This window comes from Nicotiana tabacum, chromosome 8, assembly GCF_000715075.1.
Source record: "Nicotiana tabacum cultivar K326 chromosome 8, ASM71507v2, whole genome shotgun sequence".
In the NCBI taxonomy this organism is placed as follows: domain Eukaryota; kingdom Viridiplantae; phylum Streptophyta; class Magnoliopsida; order Solanales; family Solanaceae; genus Nicotiana; species Nicotiana tabacum.
This window is the reverse complement of record NC_134087.1, coordinates 144,739,567-144,765,890: the sequence shown is the minus strand read 5'-3', so window position 1 is coordinate 144,765,890 and position 26,324 is coordinate 144,739,567. Positions and strand designations below refer to the sequence as shown.

At 38.3% G+C, this 26,324-nt stretch overlaps 1 protein-coding gene and 1 long non-coding RNA gene across 3 annotated transcripts; both read right to left on the bottom strand.

Moving 5' to 3' along the window:
• Window positions 1–10,791: 10,791 nt before the first annotated feature.
• Window positions 10,792–11,253, bottom strand: LOC142163347 (uncharacterized). Its single transcript, XM_075220621.1, has one exon. It carries the CDS (start codon window positions 11,251–11,253, stop codon window positions 10,792–10,794), a length of 462 nt encoding a protein of 153 aa, XP_075076722.1.
• A 7,379-nt stretch (window positions 11,254–18,632) lies between these two features.
• On the bottom strand, window positions 18,633–20,157 carry LOC107800609 (uncharacterized). 2 transcript variants are annotated; one of them, XR_012694257.1, is made up of 2 exons: window positions 19,079–20,157; window positions 18,633–18,930 (listed from the first exon to the last, which is right to left on the bottom strand). It is a non-coding gene; the product is annotated as an uncharacterized LOC107800609 (long non-coding RNA). The 2 variants fall into 2 exon arrangements; XR_012694258.1 differs by having other exon boundaries at window positions 18,633–18,916.
• Window positions 20,158–26,324: the final 6,167 nt, after the last annotated feature.

Genomic DNA, 26,324 nt, shown 5'->3' with positions numbered 1-26,324 from the left:
GATATTCATTAAGAAAATAGTGTTAAACTTAGCTTCTAAGGTTTTTTACTAACATGGCTCTGATACCAAAGGGATACAGGATCGCTTCCAAATGGGGCTCAGGGAAGGGATTACAAGAACACCAGTCTTGGCCAATTACCAACCTCTAGGAAAACCTTAAACCACGATTCTCCTCACAACCCTTCTACGACCACCTGCCTAAACATGTTTACGAGCACCACCGATTAGGTTGGCCTAACTTAGGTTTACTGTCGAGACTAGTAACTACCTGGTCTATATAGTTCTTAACCAAAACTCCATCGGGTTGACACAGTAAACTCCTAACTACCAAACATGTATAGTAAATAACCTTCTAAAACCAAGTTTAACACTTACCTGTTTAGCCTATCATTTAGGCTAACAGTACTGCAAAAATGGAAGAGGGAAGGAGAAGAACAGTACCAGACCAGAGACCCTTAGTTGTGGCCAAGAGACCTTTTTGATTTTATTTCAAAATGGAAAATATTACAAAAGGGGTTCTTTACAGGTGGAGTGAGAGACTAGAGAGAAGGCAGAGCTTATACTTTGGCTAACGCCTCCCTCTAAAGAATGAAAAATGATCCTTATATAATGGATCAGTCTACAAACAAACAAAACTAAAAAGTAGAACTGACCAACAAAATAATTACAGGTGTGGCCGACAAGATAATAAGATAAAGTTATATAATTACAAACGGACAAATTACTTTATAAAAGCAGTTTCCCTTCAGTAATGGAGGGACCCTTTACTTTATTAAAGTTGTCTTTATTACCCCAATAATTTATCTGATGGGGCCTTCAATAATTCAGACTTTACTTTTCCCTTTGTCGTTTTTCTCCGAAGATTCTTTGGCATTTTCCTTTAGCTTTGTAAGAAAATCATCAATTTCTTCAATATTGATTTCTGTGTCTGAGGTGCTCTGATCTTCACCTGCTAGACATACTTCGTCATTTGAAGTGCTTCCAATGGATGCCATAGAGATATCTTCTCTAATTGTTGTTTCAAAATTTCTTGCTAGATCCTTTTTTATTTCTTCAAAATACGAGGCAAGGGTCTTTTTTTTTGATATAGCCCCTTTCTTCATTTGGAGATTCTTTGTGATTATTTCAAAAGGACTTAATTTTTCCTCTGCAACCTGTGTTCTGTCTAATTTGAAATAGGCCTCTATTTTAGCCTGTATTTGTTGGATTAACTCTTCACCATATAACTTCCCTTGCTGTTTGGACTGGAGTAATTTTGTCCAGAACTTGTGGTAAAAGATTCTATTTAAACATGGAATTCCTTCATTGGTATAACCAACTTGTACATCCCATTTCATTATCCACGGGATAGAAAATTCTATGAAAAAGTACATGGCAGCAATGCCCTCATAAAAAATATTATCATTTTGTAATGAAATAATTTTGGGAGATATATCTACCCATTGAGAATATAAGCTTTTAAATAGGCTTGGAGGTATTTCTAATGATGGACCGTATAACTTCCACCATTTGAAGAACCAATTTGGGATTTGCTGTCCAAACGTATTAGGACAGAGTTTAATAAACCAAGAATGTTTCCTATTAGGATTTTCATAAAGGAAAGTTTTAATAGGATTTTCATAAAGGAAAGTTTTATTAAAACTTTCGACATAGTCCCAATAATTAAATTTGACCGAAATATTTTGGTCTAGATGTGTATATTCACGATCCTTGAGGGTACTGATACCCCATTCATCAGAAGGTATAACCTTTTTAAGAATGATTTTCGAAAAACTACAAGTTTTTCTGGTATTAGTGGGATAAAAGTGCTGAATTTCAGCGGATCCTGTTGTTGAGAGTATAATCTCATAGTGCATCCTATATTTATAAGTAGGAGTAGTGTATGACGTTGTATCAAAATTCCTGGCCATTATTTGCCAAGGGTTATCCTTCCATTTAAGGTCGGGTTGTTCCAAAAGAATTATTAACTCTTTTGTTTCTTTTTGAGTATAAAACTCAAAATTTTTATTACTATCCTTCTGATGAATGGGCTATCAGTACCCTCAAGGATCGTGAATATACACATCTAGACCAAAAAATTTTGGTCAAATTTAATTATTGGGACTATGTCGAAAGTTTTAATAAAACTTTCCTTTATGAAAATCCTAATAGGAAACATTCTTGGTTTATTAAACTCTGTCCTAATATGTTTGGACAACAAATCCCAAATTGGTTCTTCAAATGGTGGAAGTTATACGGTCCATTATTAGAAGTACTTCCAAGCTTATTTAAAAGCTTATATTCTCAATGGGTAGATATATCTCCCAAAATTATTTCATTACAAAAAGATAATATCTTTTATGAGGGCATTGCTGCCATGTACTTTTTCATAGAATTTTCTATCCCGTGGATAATGAAATGGGTTGTACAAGTTGGTTATACCAATGAAGGAATTCCCTGTTTAAATAGAATCTTTTATCACAAGTTCTGGACAAAATTACTCCAGTCCAATCAGCAAGGGAAGTTATATGGTGAAGAGTTAATCCAACAAATACATGCTAAAATAGAGGCCTATGTCAAATTAGACAAAACATAGGTTGCAGAGGAAAAATTAAGTCCTTTTGAAATAATCACAAAGAAGCTCCAAATGAAGAAAGGGGCTATATCAAAGAAAGAGATCCTTGCCTTGTATTTTGAAGAAATAAAAAAGGATCTAGCAAGAAATTTTGAAACAACAATTAGAGATGATATCTCTATGGCCTCCATTGGAAGCACTTCAAATGACGAAGTATGTGTAGCAGGTGAAGCTCAGAGCCCCTCGGACACAAAAATCAATATTGAAGAAATTGAAGATTTCCTTACAAAGCTAAAGGAAAATGCCGAAGAATCTTCGAAGAAAAACGACAAAAGGAAAAGTAAAGTCTGAATTATTGAAGGCCCCATCAGATAAATTATTGGGGTAATAAAGACAACTTTATTAAAGTAAAGGGTCCCTCCATTATTGAAGGGAATATGCTTTTATAAAGCAATTTGTCCATTCGTAATTATAGAACTTTATCTTTTTATCTTGTCGGCCACACCTGTCATTATTTTGTTGGCCAGTTCTACTTTTTAGTTTTGTTTGTTTGTAGACTGATCCATTACATAAGGATCATTTTCCATTCTTTAGAGTCAGGCGTTAGCCAAAGTATAAGCTCTTCCTTCTCTCTAGTCTCTCACTCCACCTGTAAAGAACCCCTTTTGTAATATTTTCCATTTTGAAATAAAATCAAAAAGGTCGCTTGGCCACAACTAAGGGTCTTTGGTCTGGTACTGTTCTTCTCCTTCCCTCTTCCATTTTTGCAGTACTGTTAGCCTTAATGATAGGCTAAACAGGTAAGTGTTAAACTTGGTTTTCGAAGGTTATTTACTACATATGTTTGGTAGTTAGGAGTTTACTGTGTCAACCCGATGGGGTTTTGGTTAAGAACTATATAGACCAGGCAGTTACTAGTCTCGATAGTAAACCTTGGTTAGGCCAACCTAACCGGTGGTGCTCGTAAACCCGTTTAGGCAGGTGGCCGTTGAAGGGCTGTGAGGAGCATTGTGGTTTAAGGTTTGCCTAGAGGTCGGTAATTGGCCAGGACTGGTGTTCTTGTAATCCCTTCCCTGAGCCCCATTTGGAAGCGATCCTGTATCCCCTTGAGTAAAATTATAAACTAAAAGGAAACCAAATATATATATATATAGTGTATATATATTTGTAAATTTTCTTTTTCTCCTTAAAAAAATATTTACTATAAGTATATGAACATTTTTTTTAGTATCTATTAAAAGTAAGATAATAGTTTAAAATATAATCATTAGACCTAAAAGAAATATTTACGCTAAAATCGTATAAAATATGGGTGTTGTCAAAAATTAGTTATTCACAGCATGCCCCTCTTTGCTTGGAAACATGAAGAGTTTTCACGCAAAGAAAAATGAACAAGGTGACTAATTTTTGACCTTACTATTATTTGAAAAGGAAAAGAAGATAACAAGAAAAGATGCGACCGGGTCTTGGTTTTAGGCAGCCTACATATCCCGAATTATAAGGGAATCAGGTCATGTGTAGTTCATGTGGAAGAAGCGTGATGGAGTATACTTTGATGGAGAGTCCACTGAGGATCCGTCGAGGTTCCGATCCGCGGTTCCTACTATTACATCAAAATGAAAAGAAAACTACATATTCTTGAAATCTAAGAGTTACAAAATTCCTAACTAACTGTAATCTGGAGTCTTGTCTTGATTCTTGACTTGCTTCCCCCATTGACTTTAGACTAAAACTTGAATGTCCTCGATGCAACAGACTAGGAAATATTCTTACAGGCCCGTTTCTTGCTCTGGTGATAAGAAGATGGATCTTGAAATCCTATGTCTCTGCATGCATTATGTCAAAGCTGGTTCAACTGGTATTGAGATCAACCTTTCCACTTTCTCTGGCGAGAGCTGAAATCTTATTCTTGCACATCCAATCTGTACTTTGCAGAAAAACCTGCAAGCCATCAGAAACAAACAAAACGAATAAAAATTTTCTGCCCCAATTTGCACTAGAAATTTTTTGTGAGTTATTAAAAACACAATAAATAATCTTTGCTATTGCAAAATGAAGAATTGAAAGAGAAATGGGCTTTTTTTTGGTAATAGGGGATGTTGTACCCTATGTTAACAAGATGGAAGGCAATCAGGGGATATAGTATCCTGTGTTGGCAATAAGATGAGGCTCGTGGCACTCTAATATGCTACTAGGGAATGTCGTACCCTATGTTGGCAATAAGATGAGGCTCGTGGCACTCTGAGATGCTACTAGGGAATGTTGTACCTTATGTTGGCAATAAAATGAGGCTCGTGGCGCTCTGAGATTCTACTAGAGAATGTCATACCCTATGTTAGCAATGAGAAATGTAACTAGGGTATGTAGTACCCTGTGTTGGCAATAAGGTGAGGCCCTTGACCCTCTAAGGTTACATTAGGGAATTGTGTATCCTATGTTGGCAATAAAATAAGGCTTGCATCATTCTGAGATGCTACTAGGGAATGTTGTACCTTATGTTTGCAACAAAATGAGGCTCTTGGCACTCTAGGATGCTACTAGGGAATGTCATACCCTATGTAGGCAGAAAGTAATGCGACCAGGGGATGTAGTACTCTGTGTTAGTAATGAGAAATACAACCAAGGGATGTAGTACCCTGAGGTGAAGATAGGGTATTCCCTCTAATGAAACTAAAAATAACATGATTACATGTATATTGGAAGGAAATCAAGGATTTTGAGAACTTCACTTGGTGGTGTTCGTCTTTCCATGAATTGTTTCCTTAAATTGTTCTGTTCCTGTTCTGAACAAATAAAGATTGGTTAGTTTTAAAATGGTGGTTAGTTTGTGGCCTTGATTTCTTGGGTGACTTGACCTTGAGTCCATTACACTTGTTAGAAAAACTGACTCTGTCGATGGCCGTACAAATTGCCGTTAGATTATATTTTTACTTTTTGGAGATCTTCTTTCTCAACATCAAAACCTGATACTTTGCACCTATCACCATTTGTGTTTATGGTGCAAACAACCTTGCTCTCCAGAACAATTTTTAACTGAGTAACTTTTTTTGACCCTTGAAACATTGTCCAGTCCTTCAAGCCTTTTGCTCGTCAGGGAATAACAAAGTTGGCTTTATGCCTTTGCCCATACTGTTTATGCCCAAATTTTTTTGCTTCATATAATAGGGAAACTGTAACCAATTTTGCGGCCTTTTCTTTGCTTTGCTTTGATAAAATTAGACTGAAAAGGACTCAAAAAAAAGTAATGCGAAAGAAAACAAGAAGGTGAAATAACAGGTATTACAACTTAACCAAGAAGCGTCCCTTTCAGGGAAAAAAATAAGAAAGGACTTATCTGGAGGAATATGCTGACTTCAATGAAAATGACATGCACTTTGGATTGGATGCCTGATCCGTCTGAACCGTCTAATTCTCTATATCTCTTGTAAACTTTACTTTGAAACTGGGTTTTTGTCTTAATCATGCTTGTTCCGGGATATAAGAAGCCTAAATCGATCAATGATGCCCTTTGTGGGTTTTCACTAATTGACCTCTCTCATTTGTCTTTTTCTCAACTCACCATTGCCTTATAGTGTTCGTGATGATTTTTATCAATAAGACTCTCTCATTTATTTTTCTCTCTTTACAATGACTGAGGCATCACTCGTAGTATACTGACTTAGCATTCTCGAAAGTTGATCAGAAGGTCTTAGCAGGGAAAGGTAAAAAGAACTATTCAATTGAATTACAACTTTTGGAACCATTTTGATGGACCAACCATCGAAAATAAAATAAAATCATGCCCCAGTTTCTTTGAATACTGGAAAATGCGGATTTTTGTTTTGGTGTGAACGAACCCCAGAGTAAGGCTGCCTACATATCCTTTTGGAATCAGGTTGGATGTAGTTCAGTTAACATGAACTTGTTTTGATGATTTTTTTGATTAAGTACATTGGTTCCAAAAGAGGGGATAATAAAGAAATATAAACAAGGCTTCAACGGGCTAACTAGGGTTGACCAGTCTTTGGGTAGCGAGAATGAAATTCTTTCGTCATCCCAACTTGAGAATGCTAAGTATAAAAATTCCCCAACAAAGGCATGTCAAACATAGTATATCTTGACTGCATATGCGATGACAGATATATCAGTCACCTTTCCTTCTATATCTGCCAAGTGTAGAGCTCCTTTTGACAATACTTTCTTGATGAGGTAAGGACCTTGCCAATTCGGGGCGAACTTTCCTTTTGCTTCTTCCTGGTGCGAAAGATACGTTTTAAAACAAGTTGTCCTACCTCGAATTGTCTTGGGCGTACTTTCTTATTGTAAGTGCGCTATTCTTTGTTGCTATAATTGACCAAAACAAACTGCCGCCCAACGCTTTTCATCAATCAAACTCAACTATTCCAATCGGGACTTGACCCAATTAGTGTCCTCGATCCCTGCTTCAACAATAATTCGGAGAGAGGCAATCTTAACTTCAGCAGGTATCACAGCTTCAATTCCATAAACCAATAAGTAAGGCGTTGCACCAACTGATGTACGGACAATTGTCTGGTATCCCAAAAGAGCAAAAGGCAGTTTCTCGTGCCATTGTCTAGACCCTTGGACCATCTTCCTTAGAATCTTCTTGATATTCTTGTTCGCAGCTTCAACAACTCCATTAGCTTTAGACCGATAAGGAGTAGAAGTGCGATGATTAATTTTAAATTGTTCACATACCTCCTTCATCAGATGACTATTCAAATTAGCAGCATTATCTGTAATAATGATTTTTGGAATACCGAAACGACAAATGATGTTGGAGTGAACGAAGTCTACTATTGCTTTCTTGGTAACTGCTTTCAATGTAATAGCTTCCACCCATTTGGTGAAGTAGTCAATTGCAACCAAAATGAATATGTGTCCATTTGAAGCTTTTGGCTCGATTGGGCCAATGACGTCCATTCCCCAAGCAACAAAAGGCCAAGGAGCCGACATAGGATATAACTCTGAAGGAGGAGAGTGAATCAAATCACTGTGAATCTAACATTGGTGGCACTTGCGAACAAAATGAAAGCAATCTCGCTCCATAGTAAGCCAATAATATCCTACATGAAGGATTTTCTTTGCTAGAACATATCCATTCATGTGCGGACCACAAACTACCGAATGCACCTCATTCATAATCATTTCGGCTTCTTTGGTATCCATACATCTTAATAAATTCAAATCTGGGGTTCTTTTGTATAGGATTTTTCCACTCAAAAAGAAACCATTAGAGAGTCGCCTAATAGTTCTCTTTTGATCCCTATTAGCATATTCCGGATATTCTCTTGTTTTCAGAAACTGTTTAATATCACAGTAACATGGTTCACAATCTGGTTCTGCTTCAATTGTATTGCAATAACCATGTTGATCCCGAATTTGAATTTCTAATGGGTCAATGTGAGTATTACCCGGATATAGAAGCATTGAGGCCAGGGTGGCCAAGGCATCAACTAATTCATTGTGAAGCCTGGGGATATACATAAACTCGATGGACTTGAACCTTTTGCTAAGATCCTCCACACATTGTCTATATGGAATGAGCTTGATGTCTCGAGTCTCCCAATCACCTTGAGCCTGTCGAATAAGCAAATACAAATAACCCATGATGCAAGCTTCATATCCTATCATGTTATTAGTACAAAAGAAACAAAGTCGCATCGTGGCAGGGTAATGTTGCCCAATAGGTGATACAATAATTGCCCTAATCCCCGTGCCTTTGATGTTGACAGCCCCATCGAAGTAAAGTTTCCAAATTTGCCTGTTATCTTGGGCTACTTATTCAACTAAATTAACCTCTTCATCTAGGAATTATGTATTCAACGATTCATACTTATCATCAGCTGGGTTTTCTACCAAATGATCAGCCAAAGCTTGTGCCTTCATGGCCGTACGAGTGACATAAACAATATCAAACTCTGTGAGCAAGATTTGCCACTTTGCCAATCTGCTTGTTGGCATCAGCTTTTGAAAGATGTATTTCAGGGGATCCATTCGGGATATGAGGTAAGTTGTATAGGCCAAAAGATAATGCCTAAGCTTTTGGGCAACCCAAGTTAAGGCACAATATGTCCTTTCCAAAAGAGTGTATTTGGCCTCATAAGTGGTGAATGTTTTGCTCAAATAATAGATTGCTTGTTCCTTTTTGCCTGTGGCATCATGTTTACCTAGAACACAACAAAAGGAACTATCCATTACTAACAGATATAAAAAAGAGGCCTACCAGGTTTCGGTGGGACCAAAAACGAGGATTTGACAAATATTCCTTGATTTTATCAAAAGCTTCTTGGAACTCATTTGTCCACTTGATAGAAACATTATTTTTTAACAACTTGAAAATGGGCTCACATGTGGTTTTAAGTTGCGCGATGAACCTGCTGATGTAGTTCAGCCTCCCGAGTAAACTTATGACTTCTGTTTTGTTCTTCGGGGGAGTCAACTCTTGAATGGTCTTTGTTTTGGAGGGATCTAACTCAATGCCTCTTCGACTAACTATAAAACCCAATAGCTTCCCAGAAGGAACTCCAAATGCACATTTGGCTGGATTGAGTTTGAGATTATACCTTTGTAGCATTTCAAAGAACTTTTTCAAGTCTTGCATATGATCAGCTTGTGTTCTGGACTTAATAATCACATCATCAACATACACTTCAATCTCTTTATGCATCATGTCATGGAATATGGTGGTCATGGCCCTCATTTAAGTTGCCTCGACATTTTTCAAAACAAATGGCATGACCCTATAATAGTAAGTTCCCCATGGAATAGTGAAAGCTGTCGTTTTTGCATTGTCTTCATCCATCAGAATTTGTTAATACCCGACATAACATTCCACAAAAGATTGGATCTCATGTTTAGCATAATTGTCAACAAGGATATGGATGTTTGGTAAGGGAAAGTTGTCCTTTGGACTTGATTTGTTTAAATCCCTATAGTCAAAACAAACTCTGATTTTCCCATCCTTCTTCAGCACTAGCATAACATTTGCTAACCATGTGGTATATCAGACAACCCTGATCACATTTGCACTTAGTTGCTTCGTGATTTCTTCTTTAATCTTATCACTCATGTCTGTCTTAAACTTCCTTTGTTTTTGATGGATTGGTGGAAAATTAGGATAAATGGAAAGCTTATGGACCACTAAATCGGCACTCAAACCCGGAATGTCATCATACGACCAAGCAAATACATCTGTGTACTTGAACAAAACTTGAATTATGGCATGTCTCGTCTTTTGTTCAGTATGAATGCTTATTTTTGTTTATCTGGTTTCTTTAGGACTTCCCAGGTTAATTGCCTCAGTTTAATTTAAGTTAGGCTTAGGATTATTCTCAAATTGATCCAACACCTTTTTAATTTCCTTAAGAGCCTCATCTTCATCATACTCAACTTCTTGATTCATTATTTCGAGATTAGACAACTGTTTAAGATCTGGAATTCCACGTGCATGATGTTTTTAAAGTCTGCATTAATGAAACTGAAAATGATAAGAAATCAACAAAAATTAGGGAAAGGAAAAGACAGAATTCTACTATGAACTGGAACTTCATTTCATTGAATTTGAAAGGATAGAAGGGTTAACATCAAAGCAAAGAAATTACACTAAAATATCTGGATTACAACCCTGAAAATAATCCAAATACAGAAAAACAACAAAACAGACTACCAAGACTCCTTCCTAATGGGAAGAGGAGTTGCTTCCCAATTGTTGAGCGAGGTATCTGGACCAATCAACTGAACACTTGCACGGCTAGGGCCTTCACCAACTTGAACCATATTGATCTCATAGAACATCTCCTTGAGACCCTAACAAACTTCATCAATGTCATCCTGAGTAGAAAGATTTTGAACTTCTTTAAATTGTGGCTTGACAAAAGAGTAGGCAATGTGAGGGATTGGTTTGGAAAAATTCCAACCATTTTTTTGCAGGCCTTGACTCTGTTTATGTCAGCTGATGTTGGTTTAAAACCCAAGCCAAAGGTATCTTTCTTCGAAAAAGGAGCAATGGGGTTCACAATTCCCTACAAAGAGGATCCTAATAGTTTTCCTGGTTCATAGCTGTTCCTCAACATCAACAAAGCTACCATCATAGATGTTGCTGAAAATCGGGGATGCAGAACTGGTTTTCCTTCTTCCACTTGGTCCATCTCAATCACCTCAAATGCTTGATATATGATGGATTCACATCCTTCCTTGGCCTCGATACATGGAATGGATGGGTCTTTATAGACAGATTAGTCGTCTTCCCCATGAACAACAATTTCTTGCCTATCATACTCAAATTTGACCATTTGATGTAGGGTGGATAGTACAGCTCTGGCCATATGGATCCACGACCTTCCCAGAAGAAAATTATAGGAAGTTTTCATGTCCAACATTTGAAAGACAATGTTAAAATCAACCGGGCCGATTGTCATGATGTGTTCTATTTCCCCAATAGTGTCTCTTCTTGAACCATCAAAAGCTCTAGTGCTGACATTACTAGTTTGAGTTCTATTAGTGTCAATGTTCAGCTGTTGTAGAGTCGAAAGAGGGAATACATCTACACTTGAGCCTCCGTCAATCATGACTCCTTTTATGTAGCGCCCTTCACATTTGACCATAAGATGCAAAGCTCTATTGTGCCCAGCCCCTTCCTCAGGAAAATCATCATCGCTGAAAGTAATTTTATTTACTTCAAAGAATCTTTCAGCCATTTTTTCTTGCTAATTCATCGTTGTCTTTTCTGAGAGATATGCCTTCCGAGTGCAAAAGCAAAGATAACAAAGATATCTGAGCAGGGGTTTTCCTTAGTTGGTCAATGATTGAGTAGTCTTGCATTTTCATCTTCTTAAGGAATTCCTTCTCTTCTTTTTTTGCAACGGGTTCTTTCCATGGCAAGTGACTTTCCCTGGCTTGCTTAGATTTTCTCAATTCCTCTGGTGAATAGCACATTCTAGAGCGGGTCAAACCCCCTATTTCATCTACTTCTTCAACTATATCTTTTCCTTTGTATGCCATGACAGTCTTGTTATAATTCTAGGGAATAGCTTTTGTGTTTGTCATTGGGAACTATGCAAGAGTCGGATCACAACTGGCTCTGTTATATTTCTCAAACATTATTCGGAACGATCTTTTGAATGCCCTCAAGGATGTAATGTTTTGGCCCACCCAATTGAACCTCAAGCTTTTTGTGCTTTCAAGGACATAGAGAACCGTTTTTTTCAAAACCTGCCAAGTTCGAACTAGAACTCACACCTTTCACAATCAACAGTGCCAATTGCGGCAGGCTTACTATCACTTTTGGCTCCTGCCCTATGGCTCTAACATCCATCTCTGTCTTGCGAGACTGCTTATAATCCCGATCATCACAAATCATCCCAATAAAATGTGTATTATCACGAGTTTGAAGCGGATTGTTTGTGATGTTAGGAGTATCCTCATTGTTTGTTACCAAAATTGCCTTTGCTTCAATCAAATTTTCAATGGATTTCTTTAATGTCCAATAATTTTTGGTACTATGACCTTGGGTGTTAGAGTGATACTCACATCTTGAATTTGAGTCAAAACCTTTTGAATTTGGATTCACATAATGCCGCATGATAGGTTCAATCAACTTAAGCTGCATCAACTTTTAAAATAGGATTGTATACAATTTTCCAATTGGGATGAACTCTTTCTTTGGCTCCTGTTCTCTCACATATTCCTGTCGGGGATGAGGATTATATGGCACCTGAAAATTCGGCGGATTTAACGGGAGCCTTGAGGAATCGGTGCCTGCCATTGTTGGTGATTGGGAGGCCTAGCATAAGCCTGAGCATTAAACACTGTGTATTGTTGTGGGGGAACTAAGTACCGGGGACCCTGAGGCGGATAGTAATGTTGAGGAGAATTGGATTGTCCTTGTTGGAATTGCACATAAGAAGGAACTATTCTTCTTTGAACTCCCCTGAACCCAGATGCCATCATGGATCCTTCCTCCTTCTTTTTTCGATTTCCAAAATTGCCTGACCCACTTTGAATTGGTTGCGTGGTCGCCTTAAGGACTGCATGACTACAATTTTGCCCGACTTCATGCCATTCTCAACTATTTCACCAATCTTAATCGCCTCAATGAAAGGTTTACCAATGACGGCCAACATATAATGGAGGTAATCAGGATCCTGAGCTTGGAGAAAATAGTCAATCATTTCTGCCTCTTTCATTGGTGGTTTGACCCTAGCAGCCTGCTCTCTCCACTTGATTGCATATTCTCTAAAGCTTTCTGTTGGTTTTTTCTTTATGTTGACAAGAGAGGAGCGGTCAGGCACTATATCGATATTGTACTGAAATTGTTGGAAACAATCTTGAGCCATGTCGTTCCAAATGTGCTAGTGAGAGATGTCTTGATCTATGAACCACTCTAAAGCAATTCCTGTCAAACTTTCCCTAGAATAAGCCATGAGTAATTCTTCTTTGCCTCCTGCTCTCCTCAATTGGTTACAATACCTCTTCAAATGGGCAATGGGATCACCATGTCCATCATACTTGTCAAACTTGGGGGTCTTGAAGCCGGGAGGCAAATGAACATGGGGGAACATGCATAGACCGTTATAAGAAACACTCTTGTGGCCTACCAAACCCTGTATGTTTCTCATAGTTTATTCCAAGCTCTTTATTTTTCTGGTCATTTCCTCTTGTTCCATATTCTTGTCGGGCTTTTCGATCTCAAGTGGGAACATGTTCTGAGGAGTATGTTTGTATGAATCTGGAACCTTGACAGTCAGTTCTTGAGAGTAGTGTTGGGCATCATGAGCATTCAGTTGAGGATAATTGTTAAGCTTTTGAGCAAGAGCCGGTTGAGGAACGGTGAAAGTAGAGACAATGGGTACAATATGTGGGTCATTTCTGAGGGGTGTGATTGGAGGACGTGGAATAAAGGTACTAGGGATAGTGGGAAGGTTAATGTTTGGACTGAATCCAGGTTGGTACAATGGGTTACTTGTATGGAGATGGGAACTTGATTTGCAACTGACACATTATGAAGATTATCCGAAGGCCTTATGGGTAGTGAGAGCGGTGCCTGTCCATTCACCCAGGCTTGGTACATCTCTGCCAATTGTTGCTTCAAGACTCTTACTTCTTCAACTAGTCCCGCACCTTGTTCGACCAATTGTCCATGGACACCATCATTATCTGATTCATTCTCACTATTATTTGCCATTCTACTTTTTCCTTTTGATCTCGTGTTGTAAGGGTGAGTCGCCACTTTAAACCACAAACCAACCACCCCGTTTAATTTTATCTTTTAAAATGACAAACAACAAACTTGTTAGAGTTAGGCATTTTGCAGATATTAAACACACAATGTATGTCATGCACCTAATGTTATTTTCATTTCTAGAATGAGTTTGGAAGGCTTCATGCTTCATCCCGGCTTATTGGTTTATTTTAATCTTGAATTTAACGCTATCTTCTCTTTCCCTTTTTTTATTATTTATTTTCTCTCAATTTTTTTATTTTCCTCAGATTAATTATGGCTATGATCACATCCGATGGGGATTGCCTACGTATCATGACGCCGCATGAATCAGACCAATATATAGTTTAGGGGAAAACAACAATAGTTTTTTTATAAAAAAAACGAAACAATATAATGACAGAATGGACATTACATTGAAATGACTTAATCGTCACAACCCAAGTTCTCCCTCCGTAAATGCTTGTAATGGCACCTAGTCTCTAAGACTAGGTAAGCCTAACAAACTACGACTAGGTAAGCCTAACAATTTGCGAAAAATGGAATTTAAAAGTACAAATAGCGATCTAACATGTAAATATAGATAAAGTGTTTAAAATGTCGCTCGGCATATACAATAATAACACTCTCGACCAATAATAACACTCCCAAAACCCGGAATCTCATGAATAACAAGCTAAGAAAAATACATAAGGTTTCTAACTCCAGAAGTCTAATAATAAAGGAAATACAGGGAAAAGCCTATAACTGAAGGGAGAATAGAGAGGGACTTCTAGGTCTGCGGACACGGCAGATATACCTTGAAGTCTCTGAATCGCCTTGCCTCACGGATAGTATGGCCGAGAAGAAGAACCTGGATCTGCACATGAAAAACATATGCAGGAAAGGGCATGAGTATACCACAGCGGTACCCAATAAGTGCCAAGCCTAACCTCGGTCGAGTAGTGATGAGATCAGGTCATGTCCCTACTGGTTATATATATAACAAGGTAAAATAATGTGAATTAAGGCAGTATAATTAAATGCTAACAGTCAATAAAGATGAAATCACAGAAAGAATTAACTCAATACACAAAGATAGCAACATGGGATCTCCCAGGATAATGTCCCGTAGTCACAAACGTAAATGTGCAGAGGATCTCCGGGATATCGTCCCGTAGTCTAAATCGTAAATGTATAGGGGAATCTCCCAGAATACCGATCCGTAGTCCCAAAGTAAATGTCCAGTATAGGGGGGATCTCTCGGGATATCGTCCCGTAGTCCTAATTATAAATGTGCAGGGGTGATCTCCCAGAATACTGATCCGTAGTCCCAAAGTAAACATGCAGGGAGATCTCCTGGAATACCGATCCGTAGTCCCAATGTAAATATACAACAGTCTCAAGAAAGGATCCTACAATTCTATTCAAGTTCGTATCAGGAAAATAGGAAATTTCTACTCTAAACATGCTATACAAAATCCAAGTAACCAGTTAAAGTAGGTAAGACAGTTAAGTCACATAAGCATGCTTTCCTAAGCTAAACAGGAGGCTTCATATACTAGTGTTGCTCAGTTAAAAGAAAATATAGATATTTACTTAATGAAAACGGGGTTTTTCAACAATTGGTACATGTATGCAATCGTCACCTCACGTACACAACATTCATATAACAACAGTACCAAAATCTTAAGGGGAGTTTCCCCCCACAAAAGGTACCTCAAACCAAGCTCAAATCAATCCGAGATCACGCTTTTGCCACGAGTATCCAACTCCGTGTGGCCCAAATCTAATCAAATCAATATCATAACGTAAATACATCTATAAACAACTAATTTAGCTAATGAAATCGAAGCTAATGCAAGAAAATAGAAAATTCCAAAAAATCTTCCCAGGGCCCATGTCTTAGAATCGGGGAAAAGTCACAAATTATGAACACCCATTCACTCACGAGTCTGCCCATACCAAATTCACTTAAATCCGATACCAAAATCTCGATCAAAATCCCAAAATTAGGCCTAAGAACTTTTCTCAATTTTCCAATTTTTTTACCCTAAATCCGAAATTAGATGATGAATTCATGTTTAAATTAATGGGATGTAATAAAAAGGAGTTAGGAATCATTACCCACAAACAACCTCCGAAAATCTCTCCAAATTTTGCCTCTTACCGAGCTCTTAATCCAATTTTTGAGTTATGAACTCAAACCCTCGATTTTGGAATTTAAATTCTACCCAGATGCGTCCTTCATCACGAACGCGTCCACCTCCTCGCGTTCGCGTAGAAAAAAACTCCACTGCTCACTTTTTCCTCTTTTGCGAACGTGAGTTCCTTCTCGCGAACGCAAAGCTTCAGCTGCCAGAGCCTTTGCGAACGCGACCCTTCCTATGCGAACGTGATGAGCAAACTCCTGGGGTCCCAGTTGCTCCAATTTCCCTACGGGAACACGACACCACTCACACGTTCATGATTCACTGGAGTCCAAACCTATGCGAACGCATCCCCTGACTCGCGAACGCAAAGAGAATTTTCTCCCCCTAACCAAGCTCTTCTTCGCGAATGCGGGACCATCTTCGCGAACGCGAAGAACAAACTTTCTGCAATAAAATACCAGCAAAATCTGCCATTTTCTTAAGTCCAAAAATGATCCGTTGAGCATCCAAAACCCACCCGAGGCCCCCGGACCTCAACCAAACATACCAACCAATCCTAAAACACCATACAAACTTAGTCGAGCCCTCAACTCACCTCAAACAACGCTAAAATCACGAATCACCCTCCATTCCAAACTTAATGAACTTAAGATTTCAAAATTCTACAACCGATGCCGAAACCAACCAAACCATGTCCGATTGACCCCAAATTTTGCAAATAAGTCATATTTAGCACTACAGATCTATTACAACTTTCGAAATTGGATTCCGACCCCGATATCAAAATTTCACTATCGGCCCGAAAACTCCAAAAAATTCGACTTTCGGCATTTCAAGCCTAAATAAGATACGGACCTCCAAAACAAAATTTGGACACACCCCTGATCCCGAAATCACCTAACGGAGCTAACAGAATTGACAAAATTCCATTCCGAATCCATCTTTACTCTGTTCCGACTACGATCCAATTTTTAAGACTTAAACTCTCATTTAGGGACTAAGTGTCCCAAAGCACTCTGAAACTCAAGATGAACCACCCCGACAAATCACTATAACATAAATAGACATGCGGAAAATAGTTAATAGGGGATCAGGGCGTAAATTCTCAAAATGACCGACCGGGTCGTTACATCCTCCTCCTCTTAAAACATTCGTTCGTCCTCGAACGAGCATAGATACATACCTGAAGTGGTGAAAAGATGAGGGTAACGGCTGCGCATATCCTGCTCGGTCTCCCAAGTCGCCTCCTAGACCGGCTGGCCCCGCCACTGAACCTTTACTGATGCAATACTCTTTGACCTCAGCTTTCGAACCTGCCTGTCCAATATAGCCACTAGCTCCTCAACATAAGATAGATCCTTGTCCAGCTGGATTGAACTAAAATCCAACACGTGCGACAGATCACCGTGATACCTCTGGAGCATCAAAACATGAAATACCGGATGAAATCCTACCAAGCTGGGAGGTAAGGCAAGCTCATAAGCAATCTCCTCAACACGTCGCAACACCTCAAAGGGACCAATAAACCTTGGGCTCAATTTGCCCTTCTTCCCAAATCTCATCACGTCCTTCATAGGCAAAACTCGAAGCATGACCCACTCTCCAACCATATAGAAAACATCACGAACCTTCCGGTTCGCATAACCCTTCTGTCTGGACTAGGCTATGCGGAGTCTATCCTAAATCCCCTTAACATTTGTCACACCTCCTTTTTACCCGAAGGGATATAAGAGAGTTTTTCAATTAAAGTGACGTAATCGAAACGAGATTATTTATTCAAATTTAGAGTTTCCACTTGGGATAATTTATGGTGTCCCAAGTCACCGGTTTAAAATCCCGAATCGAGGAAGTTTGACTCTGTTTTACAGTCAGCGAAACACAAAAATCCGGGTAAGGAATTCTGTTAACTCGGGAGAAGGTGTTAGTCATTCCCGGATTCCGTGGTTTTAGCACGGTCACTTTAATCATATACCTGGCTTAATAAAATGTCTAATTACTCATTTTTTATACCTACATGCATCTACTTCCTTAACCGCTTTTATTTGCTTAATTATTCTTAATTATGGAGTTATCTTTAAAAAACGAGTCACGTGTACTCATCTGTTTAGCGCGTCAAGAATCATATCACGCGTACGTGTCCATAATTAATAACACTTTATTAATATTAAGAAATTTCGGTCGAAGTTGCGCGAACGCATACTCCAATTTTGTTTTTAGGATCGTAATTATGTCACGCGAACATGGAGACAACCACGATGATAGATTAAATCGCATCTAAAACAAACTACGATGTTCATGATTTTCCTAAAATTAATCTAAGATTATTGCGAAACCATGAGATATGAAAGTCAATTAACTCCGTATGTTGTTGGGCTAAACGTCATACAAGGCTTACTTTACGAATCCATGAAACCACTCAAGATCTGCCCTTTCAAGTTAAAAAAATGCCTTTTGTTTTTCACTACTTCAAACTAGTAGCATACACTAACCCCAAAAATGCAAGGCTTCAAACGAAACCCTCTGATCCAATTCCCGAGGGAGCATAATTGATTTTTACAGAAATATCAAAATGGCATCAAGTCAGGACACTAACACCTATGCTATTTAACACAAACACACACTTTATATTAGAAAGAGCAATCAAGCAGACTTGACTAATGCTTCTAACTCCTAATTTTTTTGCCTTGGCTGTTACAACATCTAAATTATTAGTAGAAGACAAGACTAAATAGTACAATAACTTTAATACAATAGGTGAATAACTGTACAAATAAGTTTTTTGAATGGACATCTAAACACATATACTGCCATTTATAAAATACACAACTATAGGCTCAAAATCACACGCCCATCCTTCATTATAGAATGCCCAAGCTTCACATGATCAAATCCTAGATAATATTTAAAGTATAACAGACCCAAACCACGAAAATGTGATAGAGGTGTAACTTTGCTCATGCCTTGAACTGCAAATCGAACCAACGAGTGGCTAGATCCACAAGTACTGACCTGCAAATGATCCACTGAACCTCAACTTATCAAGAAGCTATGAAACAGATTTAGATTTTTTATAATGTTCAAATATAAGCAACGAGTATTTGTTAGAAGGATACACATGTTGAAGTCTAAATTAATGTGGGAAATCAATTAATGTTATGGCCATAGAGTTACCTGTAGTTGCTTTTTCAAAGGCAAATCTAAAAGCAAGTTTCCATCCTTAAACATATTAAGCTCACATTAATTCAAGATTCAAGACAAGATAAGCAATAATTTACACCACCTCAACAGACAAACAAAGAACAACCAAACATTTCATCTCAAATTGAAAATAGAAGTACAAGAGTGAGAGGTGCACCTAGATTTGTAAACAAAAACTGGATTTTGCCAAATAAAGGCTAAAAAGGCCAAAAATGGAGAGATTCAACAAGTCTAAACGGTAGAAATACCAGGAAAACAGCTTCAATATCCCAGCTACACAACAAATGACAAATCCAGAAATCCAGAAAGAAATGAAGTGAAAAATTCGATATCAGAACTGAAATCCAACCATTTTCTTTGTTTTTTATGAAAACTTCTATTTCTATGTATGCAGTCTTTTTCTTCTTTTTTCTATGTTTTTCTCTGCTCTCAAAGTGAGTGAAATGAGCCCTTTATATGAGTATTCTAGGGCAACCATATATCTGGTTTTTTCATTCAATTTTACCCTTCAAGCTTTTGTTTTACCCCTCTAGACCCCAAAAACAGCTGAGATGTTTTTATTTTATTTGAATAAAACCTTACCTTATCTTCTAGACTCTTCTTTTGTCATAACAGAAAATGTTCTTCAAGTCAAAAGCCCCAATTTAACCCCCCAATACCCTTGTATTTACTTTCCAACAATACCAATTATTGGGCCAACTGACCAAAGGTTTAGGTTCAAACAAATTGGCCTTCTACTGTCCAAACCAGCGACACACAGAAGCCCAAACTCATACAAACCAAATATTGAATGACAAACAACTGTAAAATTATGAATGCTGAAAGTTTAGAACATGATTGAACTAATTAATACTAATTAACTATAAGCTAACTTGTTCATTAACAAAAGCAGGAAATTAAACGGTATTAAACAGAACAATAATTAAAAAAAAACTAAGTGAAACAGTAATTAAACATAAAATCTTAATTAAAATAACAACTGTTTTTCTTCTCTTTTTCTTTAACTTTCCTTAGAACAATTAAAGCAACAAAGCAAGACAAGAAGGACAAGTGAATACCCCAAAAGAGAAAGACAGATTGAAAGCAGATTCCTCGCGAATTTGGAATGAACAAAAACCAACGTCAAGTGATTGTTCTTGTCAAGAACAATCCATTGATGTAGGTTCTAGGTCAAAACGAGCGGCTAGGGAGTGACAACAACTAGAGAAGGGGGAAATTTAGGGTTTTCAGTTTTTTAGATCCGGATTTGAAGAAAATAGGTAGGGCTTTTGGGAGAACTATTGATGGATTTAGAAAGAGGAGGGAATGAGGATTGCATGGGGTTAATTTGGGAGAGTTTGGAGCATCGCCGCCACCGTGAGGCAATTTCCGGTGGGCGGCGGTTGGTGGGAGGGGATGGAGAATTAGGGCGGCTATGGTTTTAGGTTATAGTGAATGAGACGAAGAAAAGTGGGGGAGGGGGTCTCTAGGGTTTGGGGGTGGGGTTAGACACTTATATGGGAGATGAGGGTCAATTTCGGGCCGTGCGATCATAGAAGATCAATGGGAAAAAATTGGGCTGTGAGATTTTGGTCTTGGCCCAATTTCGGGATTTAACAAAGCTTTCTCTTTTTTATTTATTTTTATCTTTTCTTGATTTTTAACCTACTAAATTTAATTAAAAATCCTAGACTAAAATCTAATTTGTAAAATTATATTTTTTAACCTAAACATAAATAATTAACTTAAAGCTAATGCAAGGAAATTATTAATTTGAGACTAAAAGCTAAAAATGTAAAAAATGGCCAATATTTTTGATTTTTATCTATTAATGTAATTAATTAACAACTTAAACCTAAAAATGCAAATATCATCCTAAAAATGCAATGCATGAAATTTGAACATTTTTAGGGTATTTTTCATGATTTTAAAATATTAAAATACAACTAAATGCAAACAATTTAACAGATATTCCTAAAAATTCCATAAAAATTAAAATAAATTAGAAAAATCGATTTTGTGACTTTGTAGGAGTATTTTTGGTCGGGCAAAAATCACGTGCTCACAACCTTCTCCAAGGCGTCCTGAACCAAGTCGGTGACCAATAATCTAGCCTCGCCGGGCTCAAACCAACCCACCGGGGATCTACACCGCCTACCATACAGAGCCTCATATAGTGCCATCTGAATGCTAGACTGATAACTGTTGTTGTAGGCAAACTCCGCCAGTGGCAAGAACTGATCCCAAGAACCTCCAAACTCCATCACACACGCATGGAGCATATCCTCAAGAATCTGAATAATGCGCTCGGACTGTCTGTCTGTCTGGGGTGAAATGCTGTCCTCAACTCCACCCGATTACCCAACTCATGCTGTACGGCCCTCAAGAACCGTGATAAAAACTGAGTACCTCTATCTGAAATGATAAAAACTAGAATACCATGCAGACGAACAATCTCCCGGATATAAATCTCAGCCAACCGCTCTGAAGAATAAGTGATACACACAGGAATGAAGTATGCGAACTTGGTCAGCCGATCCACAATCATCCAAATAGCATCAAACTTACTCAAAGAACGTGAAGTCCAACTACGAATTCCATGGTGATCCTCTCACATTTCCACTCCGAAATCTCTATCTGCTGATGTCATGCCCCAACTTCGGGAGGAGCAACCGGCGCTCAATCGAGTGAACCCAACTGAGCAAGCCTTATCAACCGCTATCTACCCAACTCGATAGGAATAAGGAAGCCATGCTTACCTTTATTTAAACTAGAAAAGATAGTACATTCAACATCTTAGTTCATTTTATATCACAACATTTAAAACGTGGTTAAACTTCCAAGGTTCCATACAAGTTATAGTGTAGAAGAAAGCAGGAGTACAAGGTTACAATATGGTCCATTGACCTATCCAATACCCATACATAACCCACACAAACGTCTACGGAGCCTTTAAGAATACAAAAGACGTGATAACAATGCCGGCAACAAGGCCCCGACTATACCTCAAAAGTGAAAGTCCAAAATAAGAAGATGTACAATATAACCCCTTGAAGGAGAAAGAGGCTCACCAAGACTTTGAGAAGAAGGTACTCCGCTATGCGCGATCAGCACTATCCGCAATGGAGTCACCTACATTCATAAAAAAATGTAGCGCCCCCGGCAAAAAGGATGTTAGTGCCATCGAATAGCACTAGTATGTATAACTAAACACCATTTTACTAGAAAGAACTATCAAGCAAGTACAAGTAAATCACATGAGTAAATCAAATATGCAATTCATTCAATCCTTCATATAATTTCCAAAACTTAGTTTGGGGCATTTCTTTCATATCTTCATCACTGTTTTCAATACCACTGCTATCTTGAGCGGAGTCCGATCATGACCCGACCAGATAGGTTGCCTCATTGGAGGCATATAACTCAATCACTATTTCATTTCCCTTGTCCGGAATTCAATATCAGCACATTACCACCATGTGTGCGGCATGGTGTCCGATCACGACCCGATCGGCTAGGCCGCCTTATCTAGGCGTTGTTCCTCTCTCATTAGTCATCACATCTGAATCTTTATTTCATATATATCATATCAATTCCTTGGCACTCAGGGCCACCATTATCACATCGTTTTCCATTTTCAGTATTCATCTTGTAGGTTGTGATCATAGGCATATACAAAAGTAATTGAAGTTGCAGTATAGGTAAGTGGGCACATAGCTAGCATGAATAATTTCTCAGTTTCTATCTTGGCTTATAGCCTAAGCATTTCAACACATAATTGTATTCTTCATACTTCTCTAATTATCAAGAATGGTACATTACTCACATTGAGGCACATCCTTCACGTATATGTGTAGTTAATTGCAAATCAATTAATGCGCAATAACAATCAATACATTAACCAATTCAAATCTTACCACACTTTCGTAAACGCCAACGGAGCTCAATTTCTAATAAAAAGGGGGTTTTAGCCATACATACCTCAAAGAGCTTTTCCCTAAGTTACTACAACATTTCAGAAATTTTAGCAATGCCCATTTACTTCGAGACATAACAAAATTGAACACAAATTAGGAGGATATTCATAATTCTAGCTCATTTGAGCACTTTATCAAACACCATATGAGCGTTAAATCTTTATGGTCCTTTTATAGAGGATTTCATCAACCCACAACCAATAATTTTCCATTTTTAGCTCAACCATGTTCCTACACCTTTTGACAACACATGCAAACAAGATAACAACTCAAATACCCACAAACTTTCTTGATAAATACCCACCTTTAGCTAAAATTCAAAATTAAGGGTTAGGGTATAGAATCTTACCTCAAGGATGAAGACCTAGTGTGGTTTTCCTTGTTAATCCTTCAAGATTTGAGCAAAAGTTGTAGAAGAATTGATGAGGAACACTTTCCCACTCTAGGGCATTCTCTCTCTCTAAAAGTATCTGATTTTTGCTCACGAAATGGTCCCTTCCATCTATTTGACGAAATGAGGTCGTTTTATAAAAAAACCAGATTTTTTATGGCCACGCCGCGTGGGGCACCGCGGTTGTGAAAAAGTGCTCAGAAAACATTTTTGGATGCTCTCTGTACCTCCCCATAGGCGCGCCGCATGGGGTGCCGCGGTAGTGTAAAATTCTGCGCTGCTTTTGGTAATTTGGTCATAACTTCTGGTATGAGTGACGAATGGTTTGAAGCGTTGGAAACTAGACTCAAAGGCATTTCATTTGATAGGTTGTGAATTGCACAAAACCTTATATAAATAGAGATATACTTGTCCAAAATGAGGTCTTGTGCGTACTCATTTACAACTTTAGTCTATTTGGTAATTTTCCAACTTGTCTTAGACTTAGGCTTCTCCTTAGACCATAAATCAATTATAATAAGACTTATACACTTATTACCATATCCACATGATATCCATAATATTATTAATCCTCATTTGCACGCAAGATAAAATAATTAGCCTACCTTGGCACCACGAAATCTTAAATTACTAAGCAAAATTTTCTGGGGCTTTACATTCTCCCCCGCTTAAGATCATTCGTCCTCGAATGAGGATCAAGGTTCATTCATTAGCCATACTTATGTAACTTCTGCTTTTTCACATCATGAAATATATCAACAACCCCGATTTTGGATAACTCCTTAAATTTCTGAAAATTTCGCCAGAGTTTCCTTTGTAACTAGGACTATCTACCTGTCAGAGGGCCCCAGATACATATCCTAACAGCATATACATTTCCCATAGACATAACATAACTTGTACAACACCAACTATGGCCGCATAGGCAACATATATAACCAAAATGGAATAGTTTAATATAGATCAAATCAAAAGATAAGAGTTCATAGGAACCAAATGCATGAAAGCTATTGCATAACTATTCAAACAAATATTGGTACTTCTTTCTCATTTCTTCCTCGGCTTCCCAAGTGGCTTCCTCAACCTGCTGGTTCCACCATAACACTTTTACAGAGGCAATTTCCTTATTTTTCAATTTCCGAAATTGCCTATCAAGAATGACAACTGGAATTTCTTCATAAGATAGTTCTTCATTAACCTCAATAGGTTCAATTGGTACAATAGCGGACAGATCTCCCACTACCTTCTTCAACATAGACACATGGAAGACCGGATGTACCAACGACATCTCGGGTGGTAGCTCGAGCTTGTATGCCACCTGACTAATCCTCTGAATGATTCTGTACGGTCCGACATACCTCGGACTTAATTTCCCTTTCTTCCCGAATCGCATGATACACTTCATGGGGGAAACCTTCAAAAATACTCAATCATCTTCTTTGAACTCCAAATCTCTGCGACGAATGTCCGAATAAAACTTTTGGCGACTCTGAGCAGTTTTCCACCTCTACTTAATAATCTTGACTTTCTCCATGGCCTGATACATGAGGTCCGGCCCTATCAATTCTGCTTCTCCAACCTCGAACCACCCAATGGGAGACCTGCATCTCCTACCATACAGTGCCTCGAATGGTGCCATCTAGATACTAGCATGGAAGTTGTTGTTGTAAGCAAATTCTATGAGTGACAAATGGTCATCCCAACTACCCTTGAAATCAATAGTACAAGCATGCAACATGTCTTCAAGTGTCTGAATAGTCCACTCTGCTTGCCCTTCGGTTTGTGGATGAAAAGCTGTGCTAAGGTTTACCTGCGTACCCAAACCTTGCTAAAATTTCTTCCAAAAGTTGGCCGTGAACTAAGCCCCTCGATATGAAATGATTGAGACTGGAGTGCCATGCAATCTTACTATTTCTTTGATATACAACTGAGCATACTGTTCCGCTGTGTCGGTAGATTTAACTGGCAAGAAGTGCACTGATTTTGTGAGTCAGTCAACGATCACCCAAATTGAGTCGAACCTGCGCGGAGTGCGCGACAGCCCTATTACAAAATCTATATTGATCATCTCCCATTTCCACATTGGAATTTCTATGCTTTGAGTCAATCCACCGGGCCTTTGATGTTCGGCCTTCACTTGTTGACAATTTGGATATTTTGCTACAAAATCTGCCACATCCCTTTTCATGTTGTTCCACCAATAAATTTCCTTGAGATCATGATACATTTTTGTAGAACCAGGGTGCACGGAATACCTGGATGTGTGAGCTTCTACCATGATCCTTTCCCGAAGACCGTCGATATCAGGAACGCATAGGCGGTCTTGGTACCGTAGAGTACCATCATTCATGCCAAAGGAAAAAGCTGTGGTATTGTGTTTGTGAATCCCCTCTTTCAATTGTGCTAACAAGGGATCGTTGAATTGCTTTTCCTTCACCTCCGCTACAAGCGATGATTCAGCCCTATTCTGTATAATTACCCCTCCTTCACTAGAGTCTGCAAGGCGAACTCCCAAACTGGCCAATTGGTAAACCTCCCTAGCTAACGACCTCTGATATGCCCCCAAATGAGCCAAACTCCCCATAGATTTTCGACTAAGTGCATCTGCCACGACATTAGCCTTTCCCAAGTGATATAGAATGTCGATGTCATAGTCCTTGTGTAACCCGAACCATCCTCTCTGCCTTAGATTCAACTCTTTTTGTTTAAAAAGAATATATTGAAGGCTCTTGTAGTTCATAAATACATCAACATGGACCCCATACACATAATGTCGCTGAATCTTTATACAAAACTACCGCCGCAAGTTCTAAGTCTTGTGTCGAATAGTTCCTTTCATGATTCTTGGGTTGCCTTGAAGCATAAGCAATCA

Excerpts from the sequence above, each read along its gene's own strand:
- LOC142163347 (XM_075220621.1), bottom strand. The coding sequence starts at position 11,253 with ATGGCTGAAAGATTCTTTGAAGTAAATAAAATTACTTTCAGCGATGAT.